This window comes from Crocuta crocuta, unplaced genomic scaffold (assembly GCF_008692635.1).
Source record: "Crocuta crocuta isolate KB4526 unplaced genomic scaffold, BGI_CrCroc_1.0 scaffold299, whole genome shotgun sequence".
NCBI lineage: Eukaryota > Metazoa > Chordata > Mammalia > Carnivora > Hyaenidae > Crocuta > Crocuta crocuta.
The window spans coordinates 9,382,198-9,401,678 of record NW_027532747.1 but is presented as its reverse complement, the minus strand read 5'-3'; the positions used below and the strand labels follow the sequence as shown (position 1 = coordinate 9,401,678).

At 51.3% G+C, this 19,481-nt stretch overlaps 1 protein-coding gene across 1 annotated transcript in view; it reads left to right on the top strand.

Moving 5' to 3' along the window:
• Window positions 1–19,481, top strand: part of RIN3 (Ras and Rab interactor 3) — a 121,267-nt gene that overhangs the window by 24,065 nt on the left and 77,721 nt on the right. The window contains exon 3 of the mRNA XM_077780924.1: window positions 14,675–14,882. Coding sequence (XP_077637050.1) covers window positions 14,675–14,882 — 208 coding nt within the window. The remainder of the gene's footprint in view (window positions 1–14,674; window positions 14,883–19,481) is intronic.

The following is a 19,481-nucleotide window of genomic DNA, read 5'->3' as shown; positions in this document are numbered from 1 at the left end:
GAATAGCATCGTTGATGCTTGCTGTATGCAGGGCAGTATCCTGAACTCTTTACAGAATCCCATAAGGTAGTAATGCTCATATCTCCCATTTTTCTTGCTTTTTATTTTTTTTAACGTTTATTTTATTTTTGAGAGACAGAGAGAGACAGAGTACAAGCTGGGGAGGGACAGAGAGGGAGACACAGAATCTGAAGCAGGCTCCAGGCTCTGAGCTGTCAGCACAGAGCCTGACCCACGAACCATGAGATCATGACCTGAGCCAAAGTCGGACACTTAACCGACGGAGCCACCCAGGCGCTCCTCATATCTCCCATCTTAAGTGTAAGGAAAGTGAGGCAGAGAGACCTTTGGTCAAGGTCACTGGGCTGGGATTCTAATCCAGGCTCTCATGTTCCCGAGCTCATGCTTAAANGGGGGGGGGGGGGGGGGGAGGAAGGAATTGGCATTATCATCTATGAGCTGGGCCCCGAGGGCAGTGGGCAGTCTTAGCCTAGGACTGGTGTGTGGGCAGGCTGTCAGCAGGGCCGGCGGGCTGAGTCAGGTAAGGCTGGGTCACGGGGCTGGCTGGGACAGGGAAAGAGGCTGCGACCTGTGAGCCAGAGGAAGTTACCACCCTCCAGCGGGGTGCAGGAACTGACCCAGGTTCCTAGGAGACTGTGAGTGTCCACAGCTCTCAAGAGCACAGATTGGCCAGGGCCAAAGGCCATGCAGAGAGAAGCTGTGAGCCAGCAGTCAGAGCTTCTAAGAAATGGGACCTGGGGGCAGACCCTGCACGGCGGGAGCAGCCACCAGGGCTCAGCGCTGAAGCCTGGTGCCTCCTACGGGCCGGAACAGCTCCGTCTAAGCTGGTGGAGCCCCTGTGGGTCAGCAGAGGACCCAGCAGACAGCCTGGGAGGCAGGGCTGGGAGCTGGCCCGGGGCCTGACACATGCCAAGCAACAGAGGCCGGCAGCACACACAGGTGTGGAAAGTTTGAAGGCCTTTGACCTGCTAGACCCCTTGATGTGGGCTGTGACGTGCGAACTGAGACAGCCTGACCCGTTCTCAGCACTTCCGGGGTCCGGAAGACCTGCTTAAGCTGACTTCCCCTCTGAGAGGCTGTGGGCAGGGGCCCACAGCACCGCATCCCAGGTTCCCTGAGGCTAACCCACAGACTGGGGGAGGGGGGCTGGGGGGGCTTAAGCTGCACCCTGTGTCCCCCTGCATCACAGAAGGGCTTTTGATTTCAGGGTGGAGAGAAAGCCAGGGAACTTCCTCACAACATGATTTTCCAGCACTGTCCTTGGAGCCCCCAAGCATCACTGGGAACCCGCCAGGGCCTCATGAAGTTATTTAGCCTGTGAAACGGGGCTGTGCGTTTTGCACATTATATGCGTGAGACATTCTGCTTCTGAGACTGGCCACTCCCCTTCCATCCCCATGTGACGGCCACGGTCAGCCTGGAGCTGCGTTTTTGGTCCCGTATGCACCCAAGGCTGGGTCAGAGGTGGAATCAGGCAGCGGCTGGGACTCAGCTTCCACACGTTGAGGAAAAAGCGTCTGGCAGAAAGGAAGCCAAAGAGAAGCTGGGCTGGCCGCCTGCCTGTCCTCAGGCTGTCTGTGGGGGCCCAGCCAGCCGGGCTAGGAAGAGAAGCCTTTAGGTGGCATCCCGCCAAGGGTCAGTCGAGTCCAGAACCGTGGAATTCACAGGGCTGGAAGGAACCTTAGTCCCTGGTCGGATCCGTGTCGGTCCATGCAAAGCCCGGCTGCTGTTAGGACAGAGCCCGTGGCGACATCACGGCCGGTCCGAGCATTCTTTCTCTGCCGCGCCTTCAGCATGACTGTCTATGCAGCGGCTACCGATCACATGCCCATTCAGTCTGCTTGCCATCCCAGATCTACTTCAGCCTTCTCATTTTACTGAAGAGGCCGTGGAACGTAGAGAGCGGAAGTGAGTTACCCAGGCTCACATAGGGAACAATAGAATAAGACTGTGGTCTGCTGACTCTGAGCTCAGTGCCGCCGCCTGTATATCATACCTGTCCTCCCGATGAATACGGCATTTGTCACGCCACTACTCATCTCATAAATCTGTCATTTTCCTCCATTTCCACAAGGGGATCCCAACCTCAGAAAGCACAAGTTTCCCACCGTTTTCCCAGGGTGTTGCATATGTATCGGGTAGAAAATCTAGATAGGGGTAGAGTATCTAGGTGCGAGAAGTGATGGTGATGCTTCTTTCTTTGCTGCTGTGGGCATACCTGGGGAACAATTTCCCTGTTCGAGACTCTACATTTCAAAAATACAAAGACAGAGGATACCCAGCATCTTCAGAAGGATGGTGAAACAATCTGATTGGGGAGCTCGAAACCAGTCTGTAATTTACATTCAGTTGATTTTCAACAAGGGTGCCATGGGGGTGCCTGGGTGGCTCATTTGGTTAAGCGTCTGACTTTGGCTCAGGTATACAGTGCGCTCTTGGTTCCCGTGATTCACCGCTTACATACAACCCCCAGTGCTCATCTCAGCAAGTGCCCTCCTCAATGCCCATCACCCATTTTCTCCTCGCCCCCCACCCCTCCATGAACCTTCAGTTTGTTCTCTGTATTTAAGAGTCTCTTATGGTTCACCTCCTTCCCTCTCTGTTTGTAACTATTTTTCCCCTTTCCTTCCCCCATGGTCTTCTCTTAAGTTTCTCAAGTTCCACATATGAGTGAAAACATTTATCTGTCTGTCTTTCTCTGCCTGACTTCTTTCACTTAGCATAATTCCCTCCAGTTCCATCCACGTTGCTGCAAATGGCAGGATTTCATTATTTCTCATTTCCAAGTAGTATTCCATTGTGTATATAAACCACATCTTCCTCATCCATTTGCCAGTTGATGGACATTTAGGCTCTTTCCATAATTCGGCTATTGTTGAAAGTGCTGCTATAAACATTGGGGTACCTGTGCCCCTAGGAATCAATAAGGAGTGCACATATCTTGATGAGCACTGAGCGATGTATGGAATTGTTGAATCGCTATTTTGTCCGCCTGAAACTAATACACCACTATGTTAACTACACTGGAATTTATATATATATATATATTTATGTATATATATGTATATATATATGTATGTATATATGTATATATATATGTATGTATATATGTATATATATATGTATGTATATATGTATATATATATATACATGCAAGTGAAAGAAACCAGACACAAAAGACCGCATACTGTCTGATTCCGTATATGATATATCCAGGAAGCCAATCTATAAAGACAGAAATAGAAAGTAGATTAGTGGTTGCACTGGCTGGGGTGTTGGAAGGAAGTCATGACTGCCTGTGGGTATGGGATTCCTTCTGGGCTGGTGGAAATGTACCAGTTGTACTGAGAGCTGCACAATTCTGTGAGTATACCCAAAACCGTTGAATTGTATATGTTAAAACCTTAACTAAAAAACAAATCACTTCACATGCAAATTTAGGGAGACGGGGTATGTAAAACACCGAGCGTAGGGCCAACAGGGAAACATCTGGTATGTGTTAGCTCTGGGTGGCCCTGTGGAAGAGTAGGGTGGTTCATCCTAGAGAAGGGAAGACCTGGGGCGGGGGGTGGGGGTGCCAGCCATCTTCATATACCTGAAGGGTTCTGCGGGGACGAGGTGAGTCGTCCCGAAGGCCCTCTCAAGTACAGAGAAAGCAACAAGAGGGAAAACTTCAATCTCAATGGAAATTGAGAATTGCTTCTCCCAGTGGGTTGCCCAGTGAGGTAGTGAGCTCCCTGTCACTAGAGGTCATCAAACAGATACAACAAGTACATATTGGGACGCTGCAGAGAGGACCTCGGCGTTAAGGGAACCCCTGAGGTGGAGGCAGCGGCTCGGAAGCTCACAGAGGCCTGTGGTGACTGTTCAGGAACTTTGTGAGCTGCTTGTTAAACGGTTGATGGCTTGTTATCAGCAATGACGGCGGTGTTTACACTGTGGAAGTCAGGGGTCACTGTACATCTGGACGTCTCCATGAACTGTCCCCAAACGCCCCATCCCCTCTCATACTTACCACCTGTTAGGTGTCAGCTGTGGCTGGCTTCCTGCCGTATGCTGTCCCACGTGATCCTCGGACAATCTTCAGGGAGGTGGCCTAGGCTCCCTGATTACGGTGCGGGGTGGGGGCACTGAAACCCAGCCGGGTGGAGTGGCTGGGCTTTCATCACCCAGGGGCCTCTAGGGTGTATCTCCAGCTGGTGGCTGCTGCTCCCGGCCTAAGTCCTGTGGCTGCCAGAGAACTAGTGACCTTGCGGCAGTTTTCAGAGGATTTCCCCAGAAGCCCCCTGGGGCTTGNCCCTCAGGCTCCAGAACTGACTTCACAACACCAAAAGAAGAAACGAAAAAGAAAAAGAGCCCGAGTGTCCTGTAGACATTGAGCCACAGAAGGAATAATAGGCTTAGCCACCTGGGGATCTCCCATCCTGTATCTCCCCAGCGTGTGACACACGCTGGGACCGTGGGGGAAGGTGTGTGGGTGTTTTGTTTGCTTCTTAATTAAATATTTCAAGCACGCAGAAATCTAGGGAGAAACACAGCAATGCCCCTAGTACCCGTAATTCGGTTTTGTGAAATCCTTGTCATTTTGCCTGATTGCTTCAGAGCTCCTAAAAACTAAGTCATGGTTCCAGAGCTTCAGTGGCTCCAGAGCTGGCCGCAGCCTCCTGCAGACCCCTCCCCACCCTGCTTTCTTCTTCTTCTCTTCTTCTCCCCTCGGCTGGACCCGGCTGGACCCGGCGTCCCGAATTGGGTGTGTCTGCATCTACCAACAGGAGGCAGAACTGTCGTGTGTGTGTGTGTGTGTGTGTGTGTGTGTGTGTGTTTACACCTTGTTTTCCTTGCTTTGGTAATGTGCGTATTTCACTTAACATCAGGTTTGCGTGACTTGAAAACTTGTCCTTTGAACATAATTTCAGACTCCCAGAAAAGTTGCGGGAATAGCACAGTGAATTCCTGTATGTACCGCATTCTTCACCGAGATCCAGCAGTTAACATTTTGTCACATCCACTCGTTCTAAGCTGCAGACACTGTGCCTCTTTACCCCCGTGTACCTGAGTAGGTGTTTCCCAAACACAAGGGCATTCTCTTACCTAACCTCAGCAACAAGGACTAAAAATCAGGACATTAGCAGGGTCTTGAGATTTAAGTGTGTCGCATTGCTTCCTGCCTTTTAGCAGCTGTGTGCTGGTCCAGGGTGGACGAGTCACAACTTATGGACCGTTCTCTTAGGGATGGCTCTTGGTCATTCCCCTGTCTGATCACCGCAGCCAGCCATCTTCATCGGCCCCTTGTGCCCGTGTGCCCCCTGGGAGGGGGTGCTGAGCCTGGGCTACGGCATCTCCGTCTGTCTTAGATTTTGACAATCGTTTTCAGAGCAGGTGCACCTGCCTTCATTCTCGGTGGTGCTTTACCCTCTTAGTGCTCCAGGGGCTTTGCCGGGGCGGGGGGGGCGCTGATCCGTGGCTTCTTGCTTATCTCAGGCCATCTCGTACATGGTGGCCGTGGCAACAGGTGCTTCTGGGAGAAACAGGACATGACCGTCTATGTGGTGGCCCCAGCCAGCATCAAGGCCATCTGAAGTGTTATCGTGTGCCAGGTGCTGCTCGATGCACGTTGCACGGGGCAGGTGTCACAGCTCCATTGTACAGGTGAGAAAACTGAGATGTTAAATACCTTGCCCTCGGTCGCTTGGCCGGGGCGTGGCAGGGGCTGGGACGGAGACTGGATGAGCCTTCACCCTTTTGCTATGTGGAGTGTGCGGAATGTCCACTGCCCCTCGACTGGTGAGTTTGTAGAGAGACGGCACCAGCTGAGAGGTGGAAGCCCCTTCCTACGAGGTCTCACACCTGTCCACATGTCTGTGGTCCCTTCCGGTCTGTGCAGAAGGAGTCATTTTCACTGAGGAGCCGTCGGCATGGAGGACAAGGAAGAGGGTGGGGTGTTGGGGGCAGCACTCAGCAACTGTCCTGTCTCACCCTGGGAGCGTTGAGGCATGGCTGCATCTCAGGGCCACCAGAGTCACAGACAGGGACACTCCCCTCCAGGACTTCTAGACAACCCTGTCCCAGATGGAGAAATAGGCACCACTTCAAAAGGGAAGGGGGTGGGGGGCGCTTCGGACTTCAGAAGCTCAGGGTGGGCGCTTGTCATCCACTTGGCAATTCAATTATGGCCTTTAGAGGCTTACTCCTAGTGACGCCCATGATAATCGTCCCGCACGCAGTGCTCTCTTCACACCACGTGGCTGCCTACCCCCTCTCCTTTGCTCCCAAGAGAAATCCTCTCAGCTGGTTGTACCTACTCCCTATTTTACAGAAGAAGAAACTGGAGGTCCTAGTGGTTGAATAAGGCATCCAGGCTCCACCAAAGAGTCTGTGCAAAGCCGGGACCCGAGCCAGGCTTGGGGGACCCCAAAGCCAACAGCTCTCCACCCTGCATTCGTTCGTATGCCAACCAGGTATATTTTCACACATTTATGTAAGGTGCGTTTTAATCATAGAAGTAATGCTAATCAGCATAGGAAATGGAAACAAAGCCCCTGCACTTCTCAGAAATGACCGCCATTGATACCGTCTTACATAGCCTTCTGGAAGTTATTTCTGTGTATATTTTTATATGTCGCTGTGTATGCCTGTAGATATTCAAATGATATAACAAACATTATCTGACATCCTTTGCTGTGTATTACAAGGACACAAATACAAGTTTTTTAAATTTCTTCGAGAGCGAGAACAGGGTAGTGGTTTTAAGTACGAACTCTGGGGCCAGAGTGCCTGGGTGGAATCCCAGCTCTGCCACTTGTTGGCTATGTGACCTGGGGTAAGCTGTTTAACCTCTCTGTGCCTCCGTGTCTTCATCTTTACCTGGGGCTGTTAGGTGTCGGGTATTAATTTCCCAGGACCGTGGCAGCTTACGAAAACTGCAGCTTTCAACAGCAGAAACGTATTGCCTCACAATCTGGAGGCCACATCGTGTCTGTAGAACCAGTTCTGTCTGTAGGTGCTGAGGGGGCTCCCCTCCATGCCTCTCTCCTAGCTTCTAGTGGTGGCCATCAGCCCTCGGTGCTCCTGGGCCTGGGGACGTCCCCTTCCAACCGCTCCCTCTGCCTTCACACGGCTTTCCGGGTCTCTTCACGGGCTTCCCCTCTTCCCGCTGGATTTAGGGCCCATCCTAAATCCAGGATGATCTCACCCTTAACTTAATTACATCTACAAAGATCCTTTTTCTCAATAAGTTCACATTCTGAGGTACGAGGGGTTAAAACTTGGACATGCCATTTTGGGGGGCACAGTGCAGCCCCTGCATGCAGGTGTGAGGATGACCAAGTTAAGGGATTGTGTGCAGTACTTAGAGCAGACCCACACATGGTTGTGCCGTGGGCTATACTTGTACACCAGACAGGCGGCAGCTGCCCTAATGGGCATTACCAGGGCCCCCTCCCCACCGCCCCCTCTATGTCATCTGTGCACCCATGCACCTTGTACATTTGTCTGGCTAGCCCGTGATATCTGTCACTGGAGCCACACTTGCAGACCTGAGAGCCTGTGAGGGCAGGGACCACGCCTCTCCACCCCGATAGACTCCCTTGATTTTGAATCTGCTTGGGGTTGGGGTCATGGTTGGGACCTGGGTGGCCGTTTGCCTGTCCTCTCCTTGCATCCCACATTCCTCTCCAGTTCTGGCTAAGTCTGCACACAGGAGCCTCAGTTCTCACCATGAAGCGTCGCCCAACTTTCTGAGCTGCTTTCCTGGGGCCGGAGTGCTCATGAGCTGGGAAACTTCCGTTCCTTCCTTCCAAACAGGCAGCATCGAGCCGGGCCCCACGCTGTCACCCTTACTGCTCTGACCCCACACCTGGGTGGCCCCCTGAGGCCCAAGCGGAGCTTTGCTCTCCGCACCCAGCTTCATAGGCCTGTGACAGGGACATAGAAACCAGACCAGGGCAACAAGGACATGCCAATGACCCCCTCCCTCCGGGAAGGCGGTGAGAAAGTCCCCCAGAAAGACCAGGTTGCTGCGTCCGTGCTGGGTCCCTGCGGCTCAGGTGAGGGTCTTTGCGAGTGTCAGACCACACTGCCTCTGTCCTCAGAGAGCCGGCCCGGACTGGGGCCCCCACCAGCGAGCAGAGGAAACACATCGTGAATGATTTCTCTTTCTGGTGGAGTTGCTCTAAAGTTTCTGAGGCTCGGGGCACCTGGGTGGTTCAGTGGGTTAAGCGTCTGACTTCAGCTCAGGTCACGATCTCATAGTGTGTGAGTTCGAGCCCCATGTCGGGCTCTGTGCTGACAGCTCAGAGCCTGGAGCCTGCTTCAGATTCTGTGTCTCCCTCTCTCTCTGCCCCTCCCCTGCTCATGCTATTTCTCTGTCTTTCTCAAATATAAATAAAAATATTAAAGTTTCTGAGGCTTGTTGCTTTTCTCTAACAGTGCCCTTCATTACATGAGCTGCCTCTGCCTGCATTTGCAGGGCCTTCCTCTGGAGTTGGGCTGCTGAGGGAGAGGACGTGGGTGTCGGGGTCACCTGCTCTGCCAGCAGATGGCAGAGAAGGATGGAGCTGAGGTGCTCTGAGTCCTGGAAGCACTCGAGCCCCGAAGGAATGAGGTCATGAGGGCGTCTGCTCTGGCCAGGCCAAAGAAGGCCAGCGGGGCCAGACCCTCTGATCCCCAAATCCCTGCTTGCTTTGGGTTTGGGGTCATCTGGGCTCTCTGAGCACCCACTTGCGACCGCAAATGCCAGTGCCAGTGACGGGGCTCGGGGCTGGGCTGGCGGGCTCAAGCACAGTAGCAAAGGTAGCAATACCCAGAACTGGGACCGTGTCGGACTTGGTTTCGCTGCTGTGATTACTGGTATTGAGCAGCCTGGCCACCTCAGCTCCGACTGCCAGGGACTGTCACTGAGCCCACATGGCGCTGGAGCTTGGGGGTTGCCCCTGGGGCCAGATGCTGTCTTGGGTACAAGCCAAGTGCAGCACACAGACATCTACCCCAGTCCAAGTCCTAAAATCAAAGCTACAAAGGGGGAGAACTGTAATAAGAAGAACTCAGCTGGAGGGTTGGAGTGATAGAAAAACAATAGTTAACGTCTGCTGAGTTGTGCTAAGCACCCGACAGACCTCCATCTCACCAAATGTTCATAACAACCCTATTAGGTAAGGGTTGTTGTTACAGATGCTTAAACTGTAGCCCAGAGAAGCAACTGTAACTGGCCAGAAGTCACACAGTCTGGATTCGAACCCAGGGCTTCTAGTATAGCACACAGTCTTCCTCTCAGTGGGTCTCGAGGGACGGGGAGAACTTTATCCCCAGTAGTTTACTATAAAATATTTTATTTATTTTAAGTTTATTTATTTTGAGAGAGAGATAAGGAAAGGGAGGAGCAGGCAGAGGGGGAGGGAGAGAGAATCCCAAGCAGGCTTCCCACTGTGAACGCAGAGCCCAACGCAGGACTCGAACTCATGAACCATAAGATCGTGACCTGAGCTGAAACCAAGAGTTGAACGTGTAACTGACTGAGCCACCCACGCGCCCCTAAAAGATTTTAACCATGCAGAAGAGTTGAAAGAATTTTGCAGTAAACACCCATATACTCACCACTTACCCTTAATGTTTTGGTATATTTACTTTATTACACATCCATCTATCCCTCTATCCTCCTTTGAATCCACGTTACTTTTTTAACGTATTTCAAAGAACGTTTCGGGCACCCCACCCTGGATTTATTAACATATATATCATTAACTCAAGTTCTGTATTCATTTATGGTGCGCTTTTATTGTTTTGGTGTAAAGTTTACATATGATGCAACTTAAATACACACATCTCAGTGTACCGCTTGGACTTCATACAAATGGATTCACACAGTACGTATATTTTTCTGCATTTGGCTTCCTTCACTCAGTACGTTTTAAGGCTCATCCATGGTTGTGAGGACTAGCACTTCCTAGTCTGTTGGGTGAGGTACCGCTGTCTGTTGTTCATTCTGCCATTGATGGGCCCCAGGACCAGTTTCAGGCTATTGTGAGCAGAGCTGCCATAAATATTCATGTCCAGGTCTTTGTGTGGACATCCACTTTCCTTTCTCTTGGGTGGATGCCCCTGAGTGGGATGACTGGTCCAGATGCTAGGTGTTTGTTTAGATTTATATGGAAAAAAAAAAAATCAAGCAAAGCAAAAAATACCTGCCTTTTTCGGGGTGCCTGGGTGGCTCGGTCAGTTGAGCGTCTGACCCTTGATTTCAGCTCAGGTCATGATCCCAGCGTCGTGGGATTGAGCCTTGTGTCAGGCTCTGTGCTGAACAACGAGCCTACTGAAGATTCTCTCTTTCCCAGGGCGCCTGAGTGACTCAGTCGTTTAAGCATTTGACTTTGGTTCAGGTCATGACCTCACAGTTTGTGGGTTCAAGCCCCGCGTTGGGCTCTGTGCTGACAGCTCAGAGCCTGGAGCCCGCTTTGGATTCTGTGTCTGCCCCTCCCCTGCTCATGCTCTGTCTCTCAATAATAAATAAATGTTTAAAAAAATTTTTTTAAGATTTTTTTCTTTCCCTCCCTCTGCCCTTCTCCCGCACTCATGCTCTCTCTCTCTAAAATAAAATTAAATAAATAAATAAATAAATGGAAAACCTGCCTTTTCCAAAGTGGTTGTGCCAATTTACATTCTGTCCAATAACATGTGAGTTCTGATTACTTCCTCACCAGCTTGTGATGTCAGTCTTTTTAATTTTAGCCATCCTAGTGGCTGTGTTGTGGTGTCTCATTGTGGTTTTGATTTGCATTTCCCTAATGACTAATGACGTTGGGCAGTCTTTCACCCGCTTGCCAGCCATTCGAGTGCCTTCTCCCTTGAGGTATTTTCAAATCTTTTGCCTGTTTTTTAACATCAACTTGCTTGTTCTCTGTTAGGTGTATGCTTTGCAGATATCTTCCCCGAGCCTACGGTTTGCGTATTCATTTTCTTCACGAGGTGTTTTGACGGACACACGTCTAAATTTTGGTGTGTTTAATTTATCCATCTTTCCTTGTGTGGCTCTCGCTTTCTGGTCCAATCCACTAAACGTTTGCCTGCCCATTGGAGAAAATGTTGGGAGGAGGTAACAGGGAACCTGGAGGAATTGCAGATGGACAGAGCAGGGTGGGGAGGCCCAGGTTCTGCTGAGCTGATGGAGGGCAGCCCTTTGTAGGGGAGTTTGCAGAGGGTGCAGGGCTCAGAAAGGGAATGCCTTTTGTATTAGGAGGCTGGATTGGTTCCTTTAGGCAGTAGGATCCATGGAAGGTTTCAGAGCAGGAAGGGATGTGATTACAAGGGAGAGATGGCCCGGTGCCCATGACGTTGGAGGCTGGGCAGTTTCTCCTTGGTCACCGTGTCTCCCGGACACAGGTGGGACTCCCAGGGAGCTGGGGGCAGGGAACGGCTTCATCTCTGGATGCTTGAAGACTCTCCATGGGCCCAGAAGCCACCCCACGAGGTCATGGAGGGCCCATTTCCTGCTGAGGAAGCTTGCGTGGTAGGGAGCTAGCTGCTGACCGGAAGCCCAGGGAAGGTGTTCACATACATGGATTTAGAGCCAACTCTGCCAGTGGCTCCAGATTCTAACAGAGACCCCCACCCTGCCCCTCTGACCCCCCTNCCTCCCCCCCCCCCCCCTCCTGGCCAAGCCCCTAGGCTTCCGGCTAAGGTTGCTCAAAGGCCTTTGCGCTTCCCCAGATCTCTGCATCCTTGCTACGGCTCAGCACAACCTAACACACTCTAGGCCACTGATTTGCCTTGTCTGTCACCCGGCCCCTCTCCTTGACATGAGGTTTGTTGTTTTTGTTTGTTTGTTTGATTGTTTTCTCCGCTCAAACCCAGTGCCTGGCACCACATCTGGACCCGCAGATTGTTCATAGTACAAGTGAAAGCAAGACAGACCCCCGCCTTTCTCCCAGAGCCTGTTTGTTTGATCACGGCCTTGATTCCGCAAGACAAAATGAGGATCTTTGTCCCCAAAGCCCAGGCCCCCTGCCTCGGGCCACCCAGTAAGTGGAGGAATATTCTGAACCACCTCCTGCCCATCGCACAGAAAACGGACTCTGAGGGACGGGACTTTTCAAGGCCTGAGCCCAGCTAGGGGCAGAGAAGGAGTTGGAGCTCTCGCTCCCAGCTGCCCTAAGCAGCCCCTGGGGAGAGGAGGCCCCAGGCCCAGCAAGGAGGTTTAAAGATGATCAGAAGCCTTTGTTTCCAGAAGATAGTTTTGTGTTTCCAAGGGTCGGGGGAGGGGTTAGAGGAAACTAACAGGCCCCACGGTGCTTCTTTTCTGGGTAATTCTGGCCTCCACCCTTTTCACTTCTTTCCCAGAGATGGCGGTGGCCACCCTCATCCTTCAGGGCCTGGGAAGAGATTACATCAGTATCAGCTGGGCTGCCCTGCACTTGAACTCCAAATGAGGCCCGCTGGGCCCCCGTCCCATGGCCCGTGGACACCCACTGGGCGGCCCTCCTGCCCCCTCCCGGCCCACTCCTGTTGTCCTGGTGACCAGCACACTTCTCTTCGTGGACCCAGAGGGGAACCCACCAGTATCCGTGAAGCACATACAGCATCTGTGAGACGGACGGCTTCTGGAGGAGTTTGGGAGTTTGGGGCGGGGGGGTCAGGAAGGAGTTTTAGTTCACACCACATTGCATCGCCACACACCTCCCAGGTCGGGCCTCTGCAAACCCCGGCTTCTCAAACAGCACAGCGCGGCCAGACCTGTTTAATCCAGCACTTCCCAGCCTCCCACCAACCTAAGACCTGCCAGGACCTGCCCTTCCCTTCAGGAAATGGCTGTTCCCTCCTCAGGACTTCTGGGTCTTGCAGCCCTCTGACCCCGCCCCGCCCCGCCACCACCTGGTTCCACTTGTCTGTGCCTGTAACGGGGCTCATCCTGGCCTGGTGCCTTCCCAGGGCAGCTCCTTACAGCATCCGCTAGCCAGGGTCACAGGCAAAAGAGGGGCACCAGCCACATCTTCCTGGCTGTGTAACTGCCCCCCTCTGTCTGATGAAGGGCCTCATCCCTGCAGGTATCCTGAGATTTAGCTCCTCAGAATCAAAACTCTTGTGTGTACAGGAGGTCCGGTGGAGTGGGCGTCTGGGGAAGGGTCCGAGATCTCTTCAACTGGGCCTCTACTTTGGTTTTGCTCTTTCTTAGGCCTGTAATAGGCCTCCTTCTCCCCCCTGACCTGTCCTCACCCTGGGGGAGCAGAGAGTGTTGACTGGGAGGGACATTAGGGAATCTTCTGGAAATGTCTGTATCAACAAAATAGAACTATAATGCAAGCCACAAATGAAGTTTTAAATTTTCTCATAGGCACATTAAAAAAGTAGAATGAGGAACGTCTGGGTGGGTTACCTCAGTTAAGCATCCGACTTTGGCTCAGGTCATGATCTCATGGTTCATGGGTTTGAGCCCCGCATCGGGCTCTGCACTGACAGTGTGGAGTCTGCTCAGAATTCTCTCTCTCCCTCTCTCCACCCCTCCCCGCCAAAATAAATAAACAAATGAACTTTAAAATAAGGTAGGAAGACATAGGTGAAATTAATTTTAATTATATTTTATTTAACCCAGTATACTCAAACTATTATCATTTCAACATGTCATCAAAATAAAATATTATTAATGAGCTATTTTATAGACTTTTTTTCATATCAAGACTTCAAATCCTGTGTGTATTTTATACTCACAGCAGGTCTCAATTCAGTCACCCCACTTTTAAGAGCTCAGTAGCACCAGTCTCTATCTGGGTGGTAGTTACACGGGTATAGACATATGTAAAAATTATGTCTAGATGTGTACTCAAGACTTGTATGTTCAACTGTGTGTAAATTACCCTTTAGTTTAAAAGTTTTTAAGGGGCTCCTGGGTGGCTCAGTCGGGTAAGGGTCCAACTCTTGGTGTCGGCTCAGGTCATGATCTTGTGGTTCGTGAGTTTGAACCCTGTATCAGGCTCCACACCCACAGGACAGAGCCTGCTTGGGATTCTCTCTCTCTCCCTCTCTCTCTCTCTCAAAATAAATAAATAAACAAAAAAAGAATAAAAGGGACCCCTCGGGTGGCTCAATTGTAAGCATCTGACTTCAACTCAAGTCATGATCTCATAGTTCATGAGTTCAAGTCCCACATCGGTGAGCTTGAACCCGGCTTCAGAAAAAATACCAGCTCTGCTTTGAGTGAGCCCTGCTTCTCTCTCTCTCTCTCTCTCTCTCTCTCTCTGCCCCTCGTGGGACTCTCTCTCTCTACCCCTGACTCACATGCACCCCCCTCTCTCTTTCTCAAAAAAAAAAAATAAAGAAATAATAAAAGTTTTTTTTTAAAAAATCCTCCTAGAACTCTATTCAAATGCCTGCTGTGTTTCCCAGAAGCCAGCCTGGCTTGGAATTAGCTACTTCAGTCACCCTGTGCTTCTGTTCTGTTTATTCTACTCTGTGCTTCCGCGGGTTGTTTCTGTATATATCCAACCCATCTTATTATTAAGCACCCTAAGGTGAAGATCATGGTTCATTTATTTTTTAATTCCCCAAAGGACTACTGGCTTCGTAGATGCTACATGAATAAGTGATTCATTGCACTGAATCCCCGCTCGTTAGACACCACTCTCTGGAATGGCTGCAGGATGGGCTAATCCTTTGCCTCTGTTCTCAGTCCTATTCCAGATGCTGGCAAACAAGAAGGAGAGGAAGAGGAGGAGGAAGGTGGCATGGGGCCGTGTCTGCCAGTCACCCCAAAGAACTGCCTTCCACGGCGGGGTATCAGCGTCCTGGAGAAGCTCATCAAAACCTGCCCGGTGTGGCTGCAGCTGGGTCTGGGCCAGCTGGAGGCAGCCAGGATCCTGCAGCAGGAGGCGGCTGGGGTGAGTCGGGGGCTCTTCATCTTGTGACGGGTGGGTGGGCACGGCCTCAAGTAGCTGCCTGGGCTCCCCCCAAGCAGCTCGCCTCTGCGCAGCCGTCCATCTCCTTTCCTTTCTTGGGTTTATCAGCTTTCTGACTGGGGTGTTTTTCCCCCGACCTCAGGAGCGAGAGACTGGCTGGAGGTCTGGTGTACCCGCTGGAGAGCAAGGGCCTGTATAGCTGGCATGGGCTGTCTGGGCATTTGGGCACCTGCACTGACACTGGGAGAAGAAAGGGAATGCCTCCAATATTAGGAGACTGGATTGGATCCTGTGGACAGGACCAGGCATCCGGGACCAGAGGTTATCAGCTAGAGGGAACTAAGAAATCATTTTATACCCTTATTTGACGTATGAGAATAAGGGGGCTGTGTGATGCAGGCAAAAGATTTTCTGGAGTCAGGCTCTGGGAGCTGAGTGAGCAGCTTAGATTTTCTGAGCCTCGCTTTTTCTCATGTTGAAATGGGGCCATTAATGGGGCGCCTGGGTGGCTCAGTCGGTTAGGCATCTGACTTCAGCTCAAGTCATGATCTCACAGTCCGTGAGCTCAAGCCCCGCATCAGGCTCTGTGCTAACAGCTCAGAGCCTGGAGCCTGCTTCAGATTCTGTGTCTCCCTCTCTCTCGGCTGTTATCTGCTCACACTCTGTCTCACTCTGTCTCTCTCTGTCTCTCAAAACTGAGTGAATGTTAAAAATTTTGTTTTGAAATGAGGCCATTAATTAAAGTACTTTGCTCTGGGTGATATGAACATTACAGGGGAAGAAAGATGGGTAGATAGTGAGTCAGAGCTCATCAAATGCCACCTACTGCCACCCCACACATTTTCTGTTCCATGCCACTTCCTTTTTAAAAAACATTTAATTTGTTTAATTATAAAAGTGATAAGCATACATATTTGCTGTAAAAAAAAAAAAGTCAAACTGGACAGAAGTAACAAAGTAAAAGTAGAGTTTTCTCAAAGTGTTTGCCACATAGTCTCTTTCAACCTTACCTACTTCCCAGAAGTCTTTTCTCGGTTTTGTTTTTTTAGTGAGGTGAAATTCACAAAACAGAAAATTAACGATTGTCAGGTGCACCGTTTAGTACGGTCCCAGTGTTGTGCGGGCACCAGCTCTGTCTAGGTCCCAGACATTTCCTGGCCCTGACATGAAGCCCTGCCTCCAGTCCCCGTGGACTGCCCGGCCCCCCCAGCATCCAGTCTGCTGCAGAAGCCACTTTTGCTCAAAGTGCATGGTGTGTCCCTCCAGGCGTCCCTTATGCAGAGTCCCACGTTGATGGCGGCCAGGATTCACCTGGTACTTACTGCGTCCGAGGCACTAGTCTAAGGCCAGTATGTGAATCTCCCTCTTTGTGTTCCCAGCAGCCCTCCGAGATAAGCATTACAATTATGCCCATTTTACAGAACAGGTGACTGAGAGGCAAAGAAGTTGAGTGACCTCCCCCAGGTGACTCAGTGAGCAAGTGACTCAGTCTGACTGCTGCTGTGCTGTGTCACACACGTGCAGGTGTGTGCACACACACACTGCACGCGCAGGTGGAATCCCGCCTCTCGGCCGCTCACCTCCACTGGGCTCACCTTCGATGCAGTGTGTGGTGCCAAGCGCGCTGGGGACTAGTCCAAGCTCCCGAATGCACGGGGCTCGTTGGTTAGTGGACTCATTCGCCTTGGACTAGATAAAATCCATCAAGTCAGCAGTTCCAGAATTACCGGAACTTAGGGGCCTTGGGCAACGTCCCAGCCTCCCCTTGTCACAGACGCCCCTGCCACGGGGACTGGGGACCGTAGAGGCCCCACAGCCCAGCAGGCTCCTGCCCAGCCTGAGGTCAGCCTCCTCTGGGTATGGTGGCAGGTGCCCCGCGGGCCAGGCCAGTCCCACCACAGCACTGGGGCAGCCTGGGAGTCTGTAGATCCCTCTGGAGGGATGAGCAGGGAGGGGGCTTGAGGAGGGGGAGACTATGGTGCTCAGAAAACAAGGTCTGTTTTTGTCGTCCCTCCCCACCACTAAGTGTTCTGTTTGGAACTGACTGAGGGCTTCGGAGCAGATGATAAAACTATGTGGAAAACGGAGTCGGGGGCTCATGCATGCCAGTGAGTGTCCCAGTCAGTGTCAGGAGGGTGTGGGGGGGAAGGTGCATCTCCAGGAAAGGCTGGGCCGGGCGTACGTCTTCACTGCTCTGCCAAAAGGTTCAGCCCTCTCTTCAAAAACTTCAAGATTAAAATAACGATAGTGGTTCTATGTGAAGAATCCTCACTGATGCCAGGCCCTGTCCTGGCATTAATGTCAAGCACTGTATGATCTCATCGCATTGAATCCTTGTGATAAGTCTGTGGGGCCGACTCTGCTATTATCCCCAATTTACAGATGATGAAACTGAGGCTAAGAGGAATGTTTCTAGGTTGGGCTTCCCTAGAAGCAGACCCCGAGATGAGGATTTGAGTTCAAGAGGTTTGTTTGGAAGGTGAGGCCAGGGAGCACCAGCAGGGGAAGGTAAGACAGGGAAGGGAGGCAGCTAAGAAATGGTATGTGATCCTGCAAGTTACCTCCTGGGCGCAAGAGGAGCTGAATCTCACCGGAGCACTCCGGGAGCCAGTGTAGAACACACATCTCAAGGTCATCCCACCCGAGGGGCGAGAAAGCTGTTGTTGTCCACCAACCCCTGAGAGCCGTTGGTTCAGGGCCATGGGATATGACGATTCGTGTTCCAGTACCTCCTCTCTGCCCTGAGTATGAGAAGATCTGACCCTGGCCAGAAAGAGATGCTGGGCTCTGGAGTGATGTGGGCAGACTTCCTGGAGGAAGCAGATGCTGTGCTGGGTCATGCAGCATGGTTGGGCAGGACTGAGATGGGGGACCTGAGAGGGTTTGTTGGAGGGTTGGGGGTGTGAGAACCATACAGGCTGAGCCCCAGAGGGGGCGCGAGCTGGGCTGGGGCACGCGGGGATGGACCTGTGACCGGGGCCTGAGTCTAGCACATAGAAAGCTTCTCCAAGGCTGCGCCTAAAGTGCCACCATTCCCAGAGGCCTGAATCTGATCCGGGGAGTAAGACACAGCTAACGGTAAGAGGGAAGGCGACTGCCCTAAGGGAGCTCAGCCAGGCCTTCGCTCGGAGGCTGCAGGGACCAGGCCAGCCCTGAGGACAACAGAAGTGGAGCAGATGCGCCTCCCATCACCTTCCCTGTGCTCTGCCTTTACCCCTGACGCTTCCCTGTGTGCCTCTATATTTTCAAGCTGAAGCAAAATCCTAAGCTCATGCTCTGGTAATGATTGGCCAATTTACCCAGAGTTTTACCCAGAGTTTCTCTGCACAACCTCATCCATTCTCATGGCGATTTCTGTCAGGCGGTGAGTGTTCTTAGTGTCCTCATTTCCAGATGAGGAAGCGAAGGCCCTTTGCTGGGTGACTTCATCCCACACAATGGTCTGAAGCTCAGCCAGAGCGTTGCTTTCTTTGTTTTTAAAGCTGCAGACACTGCAAGTGACTTCCAGGCTGTGAGAGAGAGAAGGGTCTTCAGAGATGGCCCGGACCCACCCTTCCTGATGAGGAGGGTACTTCCTCCTGTCCATGCGAATGGTTGGGAGACCGGGCATCCTGTCCCCTTACCCCCATCTCACCAGCATCTCTGTGACCTTGACCACGTCCACCCCTCCCTGTCTCCCCTCCCTGCAGCCTGGTTCTCTGATAAGGTATTGGGAACATACTGGCCCATCTTTTATTTGTGTGTATCCAGAAACAAGGCAATCAAAAAGCCACCTTTATTCCATCTGCACCCAAACGTTGTTGTGGGTTTTTTTTTTAATATTTATTTTAGAAACTTTAGATTTGCAGAACAGTTGCAAAGATAGTATAGGGAGTTCCCAAATACTCCTCACCCGGTTTCTGCTCTTGGTAACATCTAACATTAGTAGGATACACTTGTCACAATTAGTGAAACACTATTGATACATTTGAGTTAACTAAAGCCCACGTCCTGTACCCAGTGTCCCCCAGCAAGGCACCGCATTACATTGTATCTTCTCAGGCTCCTCTTGATTGTGACAGTTTCTCAGGCTTTCTTTGTTTTCGATGGCCTTGACAGTTGTGAGGAATACAGGTATTTTAAGGTATTTTGTAGGAGGACCCTCAGTTGGGGTTAATCTGATTGTTAGACTAGGGTTCTGGGTTAAGGCAGAGGAAGACCATAGAAGAAAGGTGCTGTTCTTATCACATCATGTGTCAAAGGCACCTACTATCGACACAACTTACCACTCACTGTTAATTTTGACCTTGATCACCTGGCTGAGGTTGTGCTTATCGGTTGCCCCTCAGCAAAGTTACTCTTTCCCCTCCCATACTGCCCTCTTTGGAAGGAAGCCACTGTGCACAGCCCACCCTTAGGGAGTAAGAGGAGTCCCTACTACCTTCATAAATTATTTGGAGCTCTTCTGCACAAGATCCTTTTTGTCTCTTCTCCACTTATTTATTTATTTATTTATTTATTTATTTATTTTAAATGTTTTATTTATTTCTAGGAGAGAGAGAGAGCGTGAGCAGGGGAGGGTCAGAGAGAGAGAGTCACAGA